The sequence below is a fragment of the Montipora capricornis genome, chromosome 3 (assembly GCF_036669925.1).
Source record: "Montipora capricornis isolate CH-2021 chromosome 3, ASM3666992v2, whole genome shotgun sequence".
Taxonomy (NCBI): domain Eukaryota; kingdom Metazoa; phylum Cnidaria; class Anthozoa; order Scleractinia; family Acroporidae; genus Montipora; species Montipora capricornis.
The window spans coordinates 59,527,480-59,542,479 of NC_090885.1; the positions used below are offsets into that span (position 1 = coordinate 59,527,480).

Here is a 15,000-nt window from a genome sequence, read left to right on the forward strand (position 1 = left end):
CCAAAGAGCTCCTTCGTTTTTTTCTCTTTTAACAGAGAAGAGGGGTCCGAGAAGAGTAAAGAAATAAGTGACAGTAGTGAGGAATGTGGATCACTGAAATCCAATATTCGGCCGTAACTTGATGACTACCAAAGTCATGAACTGCGCGTAGGTTAGATTTACCTCTGCGAGACTTTTGTTTGGTATTTCTCAAAGTGAATGGTTTACATAATACTTCCAAAGCAAACGCCAATTTAAATACATGTACACGACCGTGCAAGTCTCCTTTCAAAAGCGAATGTGCAATCTGGGGCTTTATTCCAAGTCTCCGCGGAAGAGAATGATTTTATAAACAAAATTATACTTCTAGATCTAGAATCAACTCTATCAATTTCAAACGTTAATTCCAGCCGCAAAAGATTGCAGTCATTGCAGTTTTATTTTTCACAATTTTGCAGTTTTGCAATAGACCCCTGCAGCTGAAATGACGAAAAGTCACGCAAAAACGTTCACATAAGTTTACTTTATACTATTCAAAACGACCGGCCACAAACAGGCGATTAACAATCCAACGTGTTCTCGTATTGGGAATACGAAAATGTTGAGACCTCCATTAAATAATGGTTCTCTGATTGCACTTGAAAGTACTAGAAAAAAAAGACATGCTTATTTAAGGGGATAGAACTACTGCTCTATAACGCCAAACAACTTACAGCAACAACATCTTCTTGATGTAAATGAATGATGGCCCTAGCATCTTTCCTTGCCCCATGTATGGCTGAGTGGAGCAAAATACCCGCTTTGTTCACGCCGAGATTTGTGCTGCCTTGATCTACGACGCTACCATCGGGATTAATTTTTAGTAGACTGGATGCTGTCACCTCGCTGTATAAAAGTCCAAATGGATGAATCAAGAAACTCTCTTGATCTGCCGACGGACGAATCTGGAACAAATGAAGTAGGAAAAGGATTTTATATTGTTGTTTAAAACACATGTCCAGATTCACGGATCGTTTCGCAGCAAAAAAATAGCAGCTACCTCCCTGTTGAAAAGTTTGCTTAAAAATGCTCGAGAAGCGCATTTAACTTGAACTATGCAGGATTGAAATCGACAACGTCACGAAGCCATTGAAAGGTAGTAAACTCACGCGCGATTCATCACAAAACAAATACCTTTCACTCGAGTTTTAATAACACAAGCAGGGGTGGTTCTTTCATACTCACAGTTATGAAGCTGTAAATTCCAGTATTCCATCCAAACAGATCGACTAGACGGTAGGTCGAGGCTAGCTTGCAGCGCAGTAACCTCTCTTGTTTGGAGTAATTCAAAGTATCAGAGCCTCGAATGTCTGCAATGGGAGTTACAACGGCAGACATCCCTCCTCCGTAGTACGTACTCGATGGAATAAGAAAATCTTGATAGGTTCGAATACCTTCGCCACCGGTTTTAGGACCATTCGAAACATAGTTCTGGACGAGGCCTTCGAGCTCGTCGCGAAGAACTTTGTCGTTCAACACAAGAGAAACACGCTGTCGAAGCTTGAGACCACGTACGTCGCGGACGACATCTTCAGGCCTTCGAACCGCTCTGCCTCTAGTCGGTGCGCTAAATCGCCTTGATTTACCTTCAATGAGCGGCTTGTTGCCTTTCACTGTCGACATCTTGGCGGATTCGGCTCGGGTAGCGAGGCCAACTCAGGGATGAAATTTTTCGAAATGGCGATCACACCTTCGTAAAACGCCCAAAGCACGCGCAGAAGACTCGGGAACTTTCACTGCACATGCGTTACACTCGAAGCCCAGAGAGAAGGAAAGTGTCTCATTGGTTATTAAATGTCACGTGGTAACACTCTAATGATCGCGCGCAACTGGAAAGGTGTTGATACAAAACGCGAAACACTGAGTGATATTAGGAAGTCTTATTTCTGAGAGACAGGATGGATGCTTTAGACTAGAGATCTTTTGAAAGCTCATTTAATGTCGTTATGAGAATTTACGGAGCCACAATGACTCGTCACATGCTAAACTTCAAAAGGCGGAAAACGGTCGAAAAACCAAAGCTCTTGGTGCCAGTAGGAAAGTTGTATTAATATCCACCTTCCACGGGATGAATTTCTCATTTTAAATGTCAATGATCGAATACCTTTTCGACGACAGATAAATGTATAAAAAAGAAACAACATCCGAGAAAATGATAAAAATACATGGACACAATTAACTTCTTAAACATTGTGATGCCGAATGTAGTCGAGCACTATAGCTATAATATTTAATTTAGATCCTGTGGTGAATATCCTGACTGAAATGGGTCCATTGTCAAGACGCCCTTTTATCTATCCACTTGTTTTCCTGAAAGGTTTTTCTTTCTTTTGGAAGAAAAACACCCTGGTTGAAATTATGCCGTTCACTGACAGCGACATTACATTTCAAGATCGTTTATCGGTCGAGTGTCTGTTTCGTGTATCATCATCAGCATGCTACCATTTATTTATGGCTGTGGCTCTTTTTTATCGTGAGCAAATTGATATCTTGTTTTGGTGGTAAATTTCATTGAACACATTCTTTACGCCCATTAGTTGCTTTGGGCGTTATCTCCTGGAAGGCAAAAAAGTTCCAGTGCTTTTCCGATTATTCTGACAGCCAACTCAATATTGAAATGTTCGTGGACTTCCTAATTTCTTCATGCGTGTTTACATGCCTTCTCTCATTTTGCAGCACATGACGGAGTTCTGGAATGTCGACGAAAATGCTCTTTTTTTCATTGCAGTGACCGCGCGCGTTTCGCGGGTTTGTCACGCAAATATTTTGCGTGGAGGCGGTTTTTGTTATGATCCGGCAACTAGGATCAAAAGAGAAGAGGAAATGTAAGAATATAAGAATTTCAATATTGATTTTCTTTATCGACAGGATTTGAAAAAAAAAATGTTAATTGCGAGTTAATTTGAAAGATAACCTATGTGAATTTTATAAATTACCACCAAAGTGTGCATTTCAACTGGGTGTTTGTGACCACAATACATACCATCACTGCTCTGTTTACGTTTATTGCCAACCGAATACCTCTTCTGACGCCCATTTACAAAGGAAACGATTTGATCACGCACTCCTTCAAGAATAGTGCTTTCTTGATGATCACACTAAAAGAGAGACATCCTACAAGGCACGTATTGAAGTGAAGAGTAAAATCAAGAACAGGACTCGGAGTACACTCTTTGTGGATAGCGGCACTGTAGAAGCTCCAGTAGAAGGCGTGTTATTTCTTCAGTTGTTCGAACGAGTTCTAAAAGCTGACAACGACGAAAAACGACCAAATTTGAGGTTCAGTGGAGGACGGAACTGAGTAAACGAAGACAAAATTTCAATGTTCTCTCCAAACAATCACACCTTATGTTTGGAGAAAAAGTTATATTCCAAGAAAGTTGATGCACACACTGGTATCGAATAACTTGGAGCAATCATGAAGCCATTACGATGACAAAAAGTTATATTTTTAGAAAATGTTCTAATAGCCGTCGTGATCGTCCATACTTATAAAACTATTAAGTGGGGAGAGGAGTCGTGAAAGAGTTTGCAGAGCAAAAGAAGTTAGAAAAGATTTTTTTTTTATTTGAACAAGATACTTCAAAATGTCTTAATTTTTTCGAGGATTGCACTTACAGTTTAGACAGTTTCCCTATATTTACACAGACAGACAGCATTCATACCATCGCGCGGCGCGCTTTCGCGTGTTTCATTCTGACCAATGACCATTCAAAAATATATTCGCCGCTAAACTGCCACCAAGTTGCTTCAAGTAGGCTATTCACAGCATGCGAAACATAAGACGAAATAAACACAAAACAGATAAGCACTGCTCATCAGCGAACAACGAGTTATCTGTCTGTTATCATCAATTAGCGCTCATGCTCAGAAGTGACGAATTCCATGTCTTTTATCTCACTGCTGCGATGCCCTTAGAGATGAATATCGACTGAAAAATGTACAGTCGTTGTTCGGTAGTCAAGCGTCTGGTGTATTAAAGCCTTTTGCAAAGGAAGGAGGCGAAAAAAGGTGCAATAACAACTCCAACTTACTCAATGCATTGCAACTCACTCCGGCGCCAAGCATGCATGCCCGTCATCTAACCCCGGGGGTGGGACTCCCATATGAAACAGACGGGGATGCTCGTCGGAAATTTTGAATTTAACCCCTAAAGGAGAACAATCTAGGCGTGGCTTAAGCAAATTTTGACCCCTAAAAGAGACCGTTTAAAAACACAAAATTACGACACGCGAGTTTTAATGATAAAAAGGCATAATCATCGAATGCTTTTATCCAAAAAGAAAATTTAAAAGGAAATTTGACTTCTGTTTCTCTTCGCGTAATTCTGTGTTACTTCGCGGAACCCTAAACGAGACCTTGGTGGCATAAAATATTGGCGCTTTGCCCGGAACACCCTAAGCGAGACCAAAATCCAAAATTTACCCCTAAGCGAGACGACGTCTGTTTCATATAGGAGTCCCCCCCCCCCCCCGGGTATCTAACCCGATACTTGCTCTTAATTAGCACTGGGGTGAAAGGTAACGTTATCTAAATTGTAAATTGCATCATGATGGACTTTCCTTTTTCGGTCCAATAAGAGGCATTTTGCATTAAACGGGTTCATTAACGACGGAGTTTTATTCGGAATTAACGTAGAGAAGTAGCTAGACGTGGGTGTCAGCTCGGCACCACCATGCCGGCTGTCATTTTTCCCCCTATATGTATTTCCTTTAGATTCTTATCTATCTTCTTATCTACTCTGTCAGTTGTGTGTGTGTGTGTTACAAGCCAGAAAATGCAAGCTCATAATTTACTGAAACTACTCAGCTCGTTCAGTTTATACTATGTATCAAATTGTTAGAGTATTACATAAAGTCTGTAAGTTTTTGTTTGTCGCTTTTTTTTCTGTCCCCTGCCGAGAATTTTGCCGTACGGGGGACGTGACTGTAAGTCCTAGGATGACCCACCAAAACTTGGGTGGCGTGGTCTTTCCTCTGAGACTTCAGAGTTAACAAAACCGTCGCTGTCCTTGGTCGTATTTATGTATGGTACACCTTGGAAATATGCGAAAGTCTCAGAAAAACTGCAACAACAACAACCAACCATTAATTTTATTTGACAAATTAGAAAAAGTCAATCTCGTTCCCAGGGTCTACATTGTCGTTGAGGTCATCGACAAAGAGACACCCTGGGAACGAAGTTGAAAACAGAAAACATTAATTAAATCAGGCACAAAACCACTCAGAATAGGCTCAATCGATAGGTGAAAAAATAAAATAAATATTCCAGCATATTTTTAAGAGCTCGATAAATGATAAAATTTGGTAAACAAAGATGCTTTTATCAAAGCGAGTCAGGCTAACTGCGCGAAAACCCTTCTTCTTCTTTGCGACATGATGAGAGCAGTGACTCTGGTCGGATACTTGCGAAAAAATGGGGAGTGCTCGTAACCTGGACCTCGACTTTGAGACCTTGTGATGGACACTACCGTCACGCTTCGAATGGGAGTTATCGTAAGTCAAACATTCGACCAAGTTTAGGTCCTGGCCCCAAATAATGAAGAGATGGTAGGAACGAAACTTTGACTTTTGGTCTTAAATTCTCTTTGAATAAGACGCGGCCTGTTGTAGAGCCTGCTAGATGTTTTTCTGTGGCACTTCATCAAATTTCTAGGGTCAACTCATCAGGGCATGCCATCAAACGCCCTTGCTTGACGCGGCATGCACCATTGTCGAGAATATTCCATGAACTATCTCTCAGCGAAGTGACCTTTCCCTCGCTCACCGCGCGCGAAACTCGCGCGCGAAACTCGCGCACCCCAAATGTTAATTTAATATATATTTTATTTTTTTCAAATCTCGGTTGACCTATAGAATTATTCGAAACCTGATTCGGGTTCTAATTCGAGATCACGCTTTCAAAAAGCATGCCCAGTAATCAGAGCAAACTTGGTGAACATATCATCGCTAAATCAAGGGTGTAAGGCGGCAGGTTGCAGGATAGCGTTGCAGGTCATGGTTTCACCATAGCTGAAACAACCCAAACCTTTACAAATGCTAACATTAGGCCTAAACACTATGCTCTAGTGTTGGCCACACCGGGTTGGTGTTAGCGTGTGTCACCTTGCTTTTCTTGTTGTTCTAGATAATGTTTAAGCCTAAGGTTAGCATTTTTGCAAATTAAGTTTGGGTTGTTTCAGTTATGGTGAAACTATGACTTACAACCCAACCTGCAACCTTCACTTTACATCCTCCAGTCACTATAATTCTTTTCTTCTTCCTAATAGCGTGAGGGATCGCAATTGTGTCAAAATTTACGTTCAAGAGATGAGCCTACCTCGCTTTGTAGCCATAGGGGATATATTGTTTTGTCTGAAAATGGGATTAAATCAAATTTACAGCAGGTGACGAAGGGACGGTGAAAAACAAAGACGAAAACGCCGACTAGAAACAATCCGACAATTTCTCGTCTTCTATTGCATTCATACCACCTACTGGATTGAGGCGAAAGTAATGCGGTTTGCAATTCGATCATTGGGTTTCGTCCGTTTGTCGAGGGTCTCAACGCCTATGGGGTTAACCGGCCGTAAGCCGTGAAAAGTCGAAAAATGTTAACCCGTTAAGCGTGAAATGACCAAAAAATATCCGTTAAGATCGCGCATTTAGCGTGATTTTTTTAAATTATGAAAAGTGGAATAGACTCTCCCACTCCAAGGGAAGGGAAGAATAGAAATCCTGGAAGCAAGGCTGACCAGGAAATATTCAATGCTTCTTTGTTTTGCACATATCTATACCCAGTAAAATAACAAGTATTGACTGCGGAAGCCATGCAGTCGTGGTTTTCCGTCTGTCTTTTCAGTATTACGATTATTTTTCTCTTGCGGGAGCACACATTCTGCACACAACTAAAATTGAAAGAAAATGTATTGAATATTGATCGATTTAGAAATATCATAACTCCGTTTACATTGGAAGTCTGACAACGCCGGCCGAAAATGTGCTATGGCATGAACTTCTTTAGATCTGAACTTTGAGACTTCAAACATGCCGTAATCGAATTCAAATTACATACTTGCCTGATTAAAATAAATTGCGAGATTTCCAATGGGCCATTTTTCGAAATATCAAATATTCAGCTTGATAGTGAGGCAGTGAGAACAAAAACAATAGAAACACCTTGGAATAAATGTGAAAAATATTTACATATCATCCACTTTCCTTTGCCATTGTCCTCTAAACCACTCTTTCAAGCTGAATTTTATAATATCGAAAAAGGCCTATTGTAATCAGTTACAAATAGAGTCCCTTGCAATAGAATGATAGAAATGAAGTTCTAAATTGAATTATTAAAAGAACTGGAAGAACTGCAAACCCACCTCTTCAAAGCTAAAATCAAACGGACTCAATTTCAGCAAAAATCCAATACATTAACTGCAAATATATGAATTATAGGTGGGCACGGTTTCCGCCCACCAAGATGGAGCAAAAAACCATTCGATATATAGAAGTCCATTTCAAGTACTTCCGGCTGTCAACGGTCGAATCATTTTAAACGCGGCTTCACAAACTGATCCGAGAGTTTCTTAGCAGCGCCACGATGGCTTCCCCATGATTTGTAAATCGATTGTCCAGCTGTAAACATCTAGCCTTCATAATTTTTCTAAAATCTAAGAAAGCTCCATTCAGTTAGGTAGCCGTAAGCCCAGATGAGCAAATTAACCCCCGAGGATTAAGCGTGATAGAAACATTCGGTTGTTCCGCATTGATGAAAAAAAAAAAAAACGAAAAAGAAAAAGAAAACAACAGGCAAGCAAACGAAAAACATGAAAATAAATAGCAACTCAGTTAAAATGATTGTGGCAGTTCATCCGACAACTTCAGGAAAGTGCGCCATTGTTGTTTTTTTTAAATAATAGTTAAAATAATTATGGTAGTTCACCCGACAACTTCAGGAAAGTGCCCCTTTTTTTCTGTTTGCAAGTTCCCTTGTAATACTGCGGCCAATAAATGCATTACATTTTCAACTTGCGTTTTACGTTGTTTTCATCTGTGTTAAGTCTCTTATGCCCTCGGGACAAATTGAACACGAGTCGCATGGATCCTACCAGTCAAACTCATTAATTAATTAATCCACCAGTTACTCCACTATGCCAGGAGTGACACAAGCATTTTCACCTCACGTTGTGAAAGTTGTTTGCTTCCGAGTAAGTAAAGGGGTTTGCGTGATAAGCTTCATGCCCGCGGCAATCTTGGGCAAAGATTGCCGCGGGCAACCATTAACGAGAAACATTTAAAATCACTGTAAATAATGTAACATAATTCAATTCTGGATCAGTGGGGAGGGGGCGGGGGGCGGCGTATTTGCACGAAAACAATGGATATCGAGTCCGCTGAAGCATGATACATAAAGACCACCCAAAACGTATTGCATTATGGGATGGGGGAAATAAAGAAAACAGTATATATGAAATACATGGATTTGCACTGCACAGGATAGAAGCATTCAATTTAGGGATTCCGTTTCGTTACTGATCACTATATATATGTATGTATTCTTCATGTCCACATTCTCTACGGGTTTTATGCGAACTCACGAAATATTGGCCAGTCACCAATGACTTGATGGCTCAGTAGGACATTAGCGTGATGACGCCATTTGATTACAAGCACTAGAATCCTTCAGGCTTTGCTTGTCTCATACTAATTAGAGCTATTGTTATTTTTAACTAAATAGGCCTTTTTCGATATATTCAAATTCAGCTTGAAAGAAAGGTTTAGAGGACAAAGACAAAGGAAAGTGGATGATATGCAAATATTTTTCACGTTCATTCCAACTTGTTTCTATTATTGTCCTCGCTGCCTCACTAGTAAGCTCAATGATATTTCGAAAATGGCCAATTCTGTTTCTATTCTGGTTGTTGTAGTCAAACGACGTCATCGAGAAATTTGGCTATTGGTCAAGTACCGCAAGGGGTCATGGGTTTGAAATCCCGTTTAAATATGAATTTTTAAGGCTTCCCTTTCATAACTGCTTCTTTACATTGGTCACTGCGATGATATTGAACTCTCAAAATATTCTTCAAGTTTAAAAGTAGCTCAGTCTTTGAAACGTCGTAAACGCTTCTTGTTATAAGCTCGTAAATGGAACAAGAAACAAACTGAACGCACATGTACGATATCAAAGTGGGACTCAAAATTAGTGGAAAGCGAGTTAACTCTGCTCTTCCTACGAACTCTCAAAGGGGCTAGTAAACATACCAGTTCAACAACATAGTCCTATGTGTCACATTGTTGGTTCACGGTTGAATTTAATGACATCTTTGAGCTAAAATATCCTGTCTGGTCGATTTTGACCTTGACCGACTTCTTCGCGAAGTCGTAGTGCTTGCTTCAATATTTTGATGGGGTGAGCAAGACAAAGACCAATCAAAACATTTTCCCAAATCTTTATTTCCGGCAGGAGAGATGCAGTCACGAGAATGAAAAGAAAAAAATATCAAAAACAACTGTTTACTCTCTGCATTTGTGGACAAATTTCTCCCGGTAGTTGTATTTACAATTACATTGCATTTATTTCTCCTCCTTCTTTTTGTCGTCGCTGGCATCTTGATCTCCCATCGGTTCATCGCCATCTTGATCCTTGCCATCTTCGGTGTCTTGTTGGGCCAGCGTCACCATGACCTTTTGTATGGCCTCGCTGCTGGGGTCTACCCCAGGTAAAGTGCTCAGAACGTTTTTGATGAAGTCTGGATCAGACATGACCCCTGTGATGTCTTGTGCGTCGTCTCCCTGGGAAAAAAATAAGTGACAAATTGTTTACTAGTAGCTAATATCTCCCAGCATTGAACAAAACAACTTTAAGAATTCCAAATGGCCGGAGGCAAACCAGTTGGCTATTTACAAGTGCAGCCAGGACACTGAACCAGGTACTACCCTGGAAAAAATTCAACCAGTGACCAGAAAGTGTCTTGAACCCGGGATACCCGGATCTCAAGGCAAGCGCTCTAATCACTCGGCTGCACTGAACTCAGAGACCCTCTCTTTCGCTCAGTTTGCCGATCGTCGTGCGGGGAAAACAAGCGCGCAACAAATGGACGAAATCCACGCATCCACGCACTGCACAACGAGAGGCCTTTTTTACGCGCAATTGTTTTACGGCGAAACGCAAGAAGTCTTTCGCACAGATTGCGTTCACGATGGGTGCAAAGTGGTTTTCTTATCAACTGAACTACCAGCAAGGTTGTTTTGAAAAATAATAATTGAACAATCTCATGGAAAACTACCGACTACTGGGGTCTCACAAATGGCGACCACTTTTAGATTGACTATTGACTACTGTCCTCATTTTGAAACAAAATATTCCTTTGGAGTTTTCTCGTCGTAGCGAGGTTAGAAAGGCTTATTAACATTAAAACAAAATATTATTTTATTTGGCTGCCACTATGAAAGAGGTCCATAGCGATGTTATTGTAATTATGTACCAACCAGAACCTAATTGGCTGTTGAAACAATGACTCCTTTTGTTCTTTGGTTGGTAAATTTGAATACCGAAAGAAGTGTCATGTCAATGTTTGTAAACAAGCAATATCGCTATGTTTAGGTCAAGTTCAGGGCTTATTTATACCACTTGCGCTTCTTTCAGTCAGATGCACAGGTGTCACAAATTGTATAGGCAATCTTGGTCAATTGACTCCACCACAGTAAAAAGACAGCTCGGAAGGAAATCAATCAAAATGCCGCCTCAAATATTTGAAAGAAACGACGAGACGAACTCAAACAACAACGCTTACTATGCAATGCACATTATTTCGTGAATATTTTTCATCAAATGTATTGAAATAGTCCTGAAAATTTGAGCTGAATCGGACAAAAGCGTTTTGAGTTGAAGCTCCGTAAAAGGGCGACTCTTAGGAAAGCCTAGAAAAAGCCAAGGAAGTAAAGATTTCATGCTGAAGTCACGATATTGTTGCTACCCTGCAAATGTGTTTTTTGGGGATGGACTTAAATTTTTTCACAAATCGATACTCTTAGTCATAATGTTTATATTTCTACAAAAAAAAAAAAAAAGATTTTAAGAAATTTGATATTATCGAAGCTATGACGAGATCTTAACATCTATTATCTTTCTTACAAGTGTGGGCTTTGCATAGCTCCCCACACGCAACAAACAAAACACAACTTGACAATAACACCTGTGTATCTGTCTCCATGGCAGAGGTCCCAGGTTGCTCTTCTCTCTCATCTTTGTCCTTATCCATGTCCTGATCGTTCTGTGATGTGTCTGCTGCCTCAAGGTTCTGAAGTGACAGCCTCATGGCATATTCAATCTGCTGGTCCTCTGTCATGGCGCTGAAATCAAACGCCGGTGTCTGGGGAGTCGACATGGACAGAGCTTGTTGAAGCATTGCCTCTTCGCTGTCTGGGATGGTAGCTTGAGGGGTTGGCGTGTCCTCTCCACCTGCTACTGCAGCACGGCGGGCTTCCTCTTCTTGTCGCTGCCTCTGTTCCTCCATGGAGACACGAAGAGCCTGAAAATAAAACAGTTTCCTTACAGTAGTTTATTTATCCTTTTCCTCTTTTGCAGCATAAATACATCCCTAGAGCAATAAACTAAGTTTCCTAGTAATTTGGAACTTCATTAACCCCTGGACCAGCCCCACAGACGAGTGGTGATAGACAGAGCATAATCCGTTAAGTGTCACTCTTTTTAGGAAGGACACTCTTTTTAGGAAGGAAAGGATGGAAGGTAACATTTTTCAAGTGGAGGCAGACATGTACGTTGTGAAATCAAGGTTACACTACAACTAAGCAGCAATTCTCAACTTAGTTAATACAGCGGTTTTCATTTGAGTGTCGTAAAACCAAAACCAAAACCAAAACCAAAGCAATTACTCTAGCAATCACAACAGATCAAACAATGCAATGACCCAATTGGAAGTCAGCGCTTTGGGCTATTTCCGAGTTGCTGTTTGTCTCAGTCGATTTCGAAGGGAAATGAGTTTCATTTGCATAAGAATACGCAACTTATTCCCATTTGAATGGTTGTGCACCAGGACTCGCTTTGAAACTGAGGCACGCGGCAACTCTAAAATGGCCCATCACATGAAACCGATAAAGGGCGGCAAAATATGGGCGTGCAAGTGGCGATTTATTTTGGTTTTGATTTACATTAGTTGAAAAAGTGGTGCCAGTTTTGCTGGTAAATCATAAAGCCAAGCAATGCAAACCAAAGCAACTGCAATTTACTTTCGACATTCATTTGAAAACCGTTATAATAATAGTAATGATGATGAAGATGATAATGTACTTTGTTTAAGTGTATAGTCTTTCGAGGAGAGGGGAAAAATGGAGAACCCGCATAAACACCTCCCTGAACAGAATAGAGAACCAACAAACTCAACCCACATATGACACCAACTGGGAATTGAACCGCGGCCACATAGGTGGGAAGTGAATGCTCTCACCACTGCACCAGCCCTGCTCAAATACTTAAGTTTGCAGTAATTTTAATTCACTCACCAGTGCAAGCTCAGGATCAGAATTCGGATCAAAGCCATATTCTGAGGCATACTCCATTCCAGGGGTAGCCCCATCTTCACCCTGTAGGATGGGTGATGATATGAGAGCATCAGACAATAATGGACCCGGCGGAACTGTCACCAGATGACATAAGTTACCATCTTTGCCATTCAGAGCATTGATAAATGATGTCAACTTGTCTGAATTGGATGCCTGAAGAAACAGGATGATGGTTGTAAAAAAGTGTTTTGCATCTCTTTTGGTTGTTGATATCATAATTTATCATTAAGTACCATTAAACTTCAATGGATCTCACATGTTGGCAAGGCTACAAAAGTGCTGTGAAGTTACAAAGGACATGCTATGCAAGCCTGCAAATAATAGTTGGTCGTCGGACAAATGTCCGGTGAATTTTAGGTTTTGACTGGCAAAAGCTTAGCCTGGTCGGACACTCTGACCGGGCATTTCTGACCAGACTGTTCTCTTGTCCGGCCAAAACTTGACCTTGGCCTGACAAATGACCTGCTTATGGACCACAATTATATGCAGGCTTGCTATGGTTGTCAAAATTATGCAACTTTCAGAAAAAAGTTACCACCTACAGTGCTTGAATTTCATGAACTATGTGTTATTGAAAACCACCCTTCTCTTACAGTAGGTATGCATAATAATATTGGTGGCCAAAAAAATTCCACCATGAGTTCCAAATCCATTTCAAAACACATTCACAGAAGAAAATTGCAATTGCTAACCACACACTCTCGACTATCAGAGGCGGAAGCAATTAATTTTCCACTTAAGACAAATAGTTCAAGCTTCCAGATCAACAGACATATTGACTCAATCAAGTTCATGGACCGAACCAATACTTTTAAACTGTGGAACCTTTAACTCTGTTGTGACTTACAAAAGTACGAAACCTAATTCCAGTTTTACAAGTTATGCAATAAGTTTGCAAACATATTTAGGGGTTTCGGCTTTGAGTAGTACCTTGCAGTCTTGGCTGACTACTTTACAGCACAGCTGGTTAGTAAATATTCCATTTTACATGTATCATATGGCCCATATGGTGCTGTGTGCGCTTTCATTGTGACACTATTGGGAAAATCCCAGTATGAGGGCCATTCACGTTAACACCAGCAGGGCCAGAAAAAGCCGAACAGCTCCGCTTGAAAAATATACTGCTCTGTGGGATGTTATTTTAGAGGATTTCGATGCTTTTAAGCTTAAGCTTGCTTGTACAGCGAGAAAAGCAAAATGCAAAAAATACATTACATAAATTTCCCATGCAAATTTTTGTAACTTATTTTGTCCAAACTGCATCTTCTGAGTGCTCATGAATAGTGTAAAGAGCCCATATGATAAAAATTAATGCTTATTATCTGAGTTTAGGTTGGGCGTGATAGGAAAACATTTGGCTCCTGGTCGTGGCAAACGAACTGAGCGCAACCTTGGGCCAAATATTTTCCCATCTGGACCTCCCATTCAGTCAATAAGTACATACACTGTATTCCTTATTTTTCAACCTACTTTTCAAACACAGCTGTCTACTACTTTTCTGACAACCCTAACATACCCACGTTAGTCGCAAACACAAGGAAGGCAAGATACGCTGGCTAAATTAGAGGTTTAAGTATGTTTCAAGATATAGCAATCTAAGCCGTCATTATGTATCTTGGTTTAACTTCTGATCAACTGATGGTAGTGACATGGGAACAAGTTTTTTTGTTGCACTTACATCTTCTCCAAAGTTGACTATGTCAATGTTAACCTTTTCCTTTTTCAGCTTCTTTGCTAATTTTACAAGCTAAAAAACAAATTAAGAAGCAAGATGAAGCAAATTTGACATAAGAGATTTAACATTGAAATACTATATTATTAAAATGTTGAAAATAATAAATTATTGATATCATGATGATGATGATGATGATGATGATAGCAATAACAATAAATAATTATTAAATTTACTTGAAGGACTAACTTTCACAACAGGACGTATTATCATGCAAATCAAATTCATTTCCTTAAATAAATAGTTGAGCACCAAGACTCACTTTGAAACCAAGACAAACAGCAACTTGGAAACGGCCTATTTCATTGCATGAAGTTCACTTACATCTTTTTCATCAGATTCAACAGGACTTCCGACAAACACAACTATCCTCATTTTATGATTTTTTCCTTGCCTGTGTTTTAACACCAACTGGGTAAACAAAAACAATAAAGTGATAATAATATCTGGTTAATCAAGAAGTGACTTGGTACTAAATTAGATGTTAAGCAGTAAAGCACACATAGTTACTGTACCGTTTTCCAGTTGTATGCAAAAAAAAAAAAAAACAGTATTTGATGAAGGCCTAAACACTTTTCTCAACCTCCATTTTCATTCTGTTGTACCACTTCAGGTTACAACTTAAGACAGCTCATTACAAAAGTCTTTATGGCAGAATACCTTACATGTATTTCTTACAAATCAAGTTCA

The 15,000-nt window shown here is 40.0% G+C and overlaps 2 protein-coding genes across 2 annotated transcripts in view; both read right to left on the bottom strand.

The window, feature by feature from the left end:
• Nucleotides 1-1,775, bottom strand: part of LOC138043530 (alpha-adducin-like) — a 17,325-nt gene extending 15,550 nt beyond the window's left edge. Inside the window, exons 1-2 of the mRNA XM_068889855.1 lie at nt 1,204-1,775; nt 693-923 (exon numbers count right to left, since the gene is read on the bottom strand). Coding sequence (XP_068745956.1) covers nt 693-923; nt 1,204-1,641 — 669 coding nt within the window. The 5' untranslated portion in view covers nt 1,642-1,775. The remainder of the gene's footprint in view (nt 1-692; nt 924-1,203) is intronic.
• Nucleotides 1,776-9,431: 7,656 nt separating this feature from the next.
• The window catches only part of LOC138043532 (26S proteasome non-ATPase regulatory subunit 4-like), a 14,287-nt gene continuing 8,718 nt past the window's right edge, over nt 9,432-15,000 (bottom strand). Inside the window, exons 4-8 of the mRNA XM_068889857.1 lie at nt 14,635-14,721; nt 14,257-14,325; nt 12,519-12,731; nt 11,192-11,527; nt 9,432-9,788 (exon numbers count right to left, since the gene is read on the bottom strand). Coding sequence (XP_068745958.1) covers nt 9,570-9,788; nt 11,192-11,527; nt 12,519-12,731; nt 14,257-14,325; nt 14,635-14,721 — 924 coding nt within the window. The 3' untranslated portion in view covers nt 9,432-9,569. The remainder of the gene's footprint in view (nt 9,789-11,191; nt 11,528-12,518; nt 12,732-14,256; nt 14,326-14,634; nt 14,722-15,000) is intronic.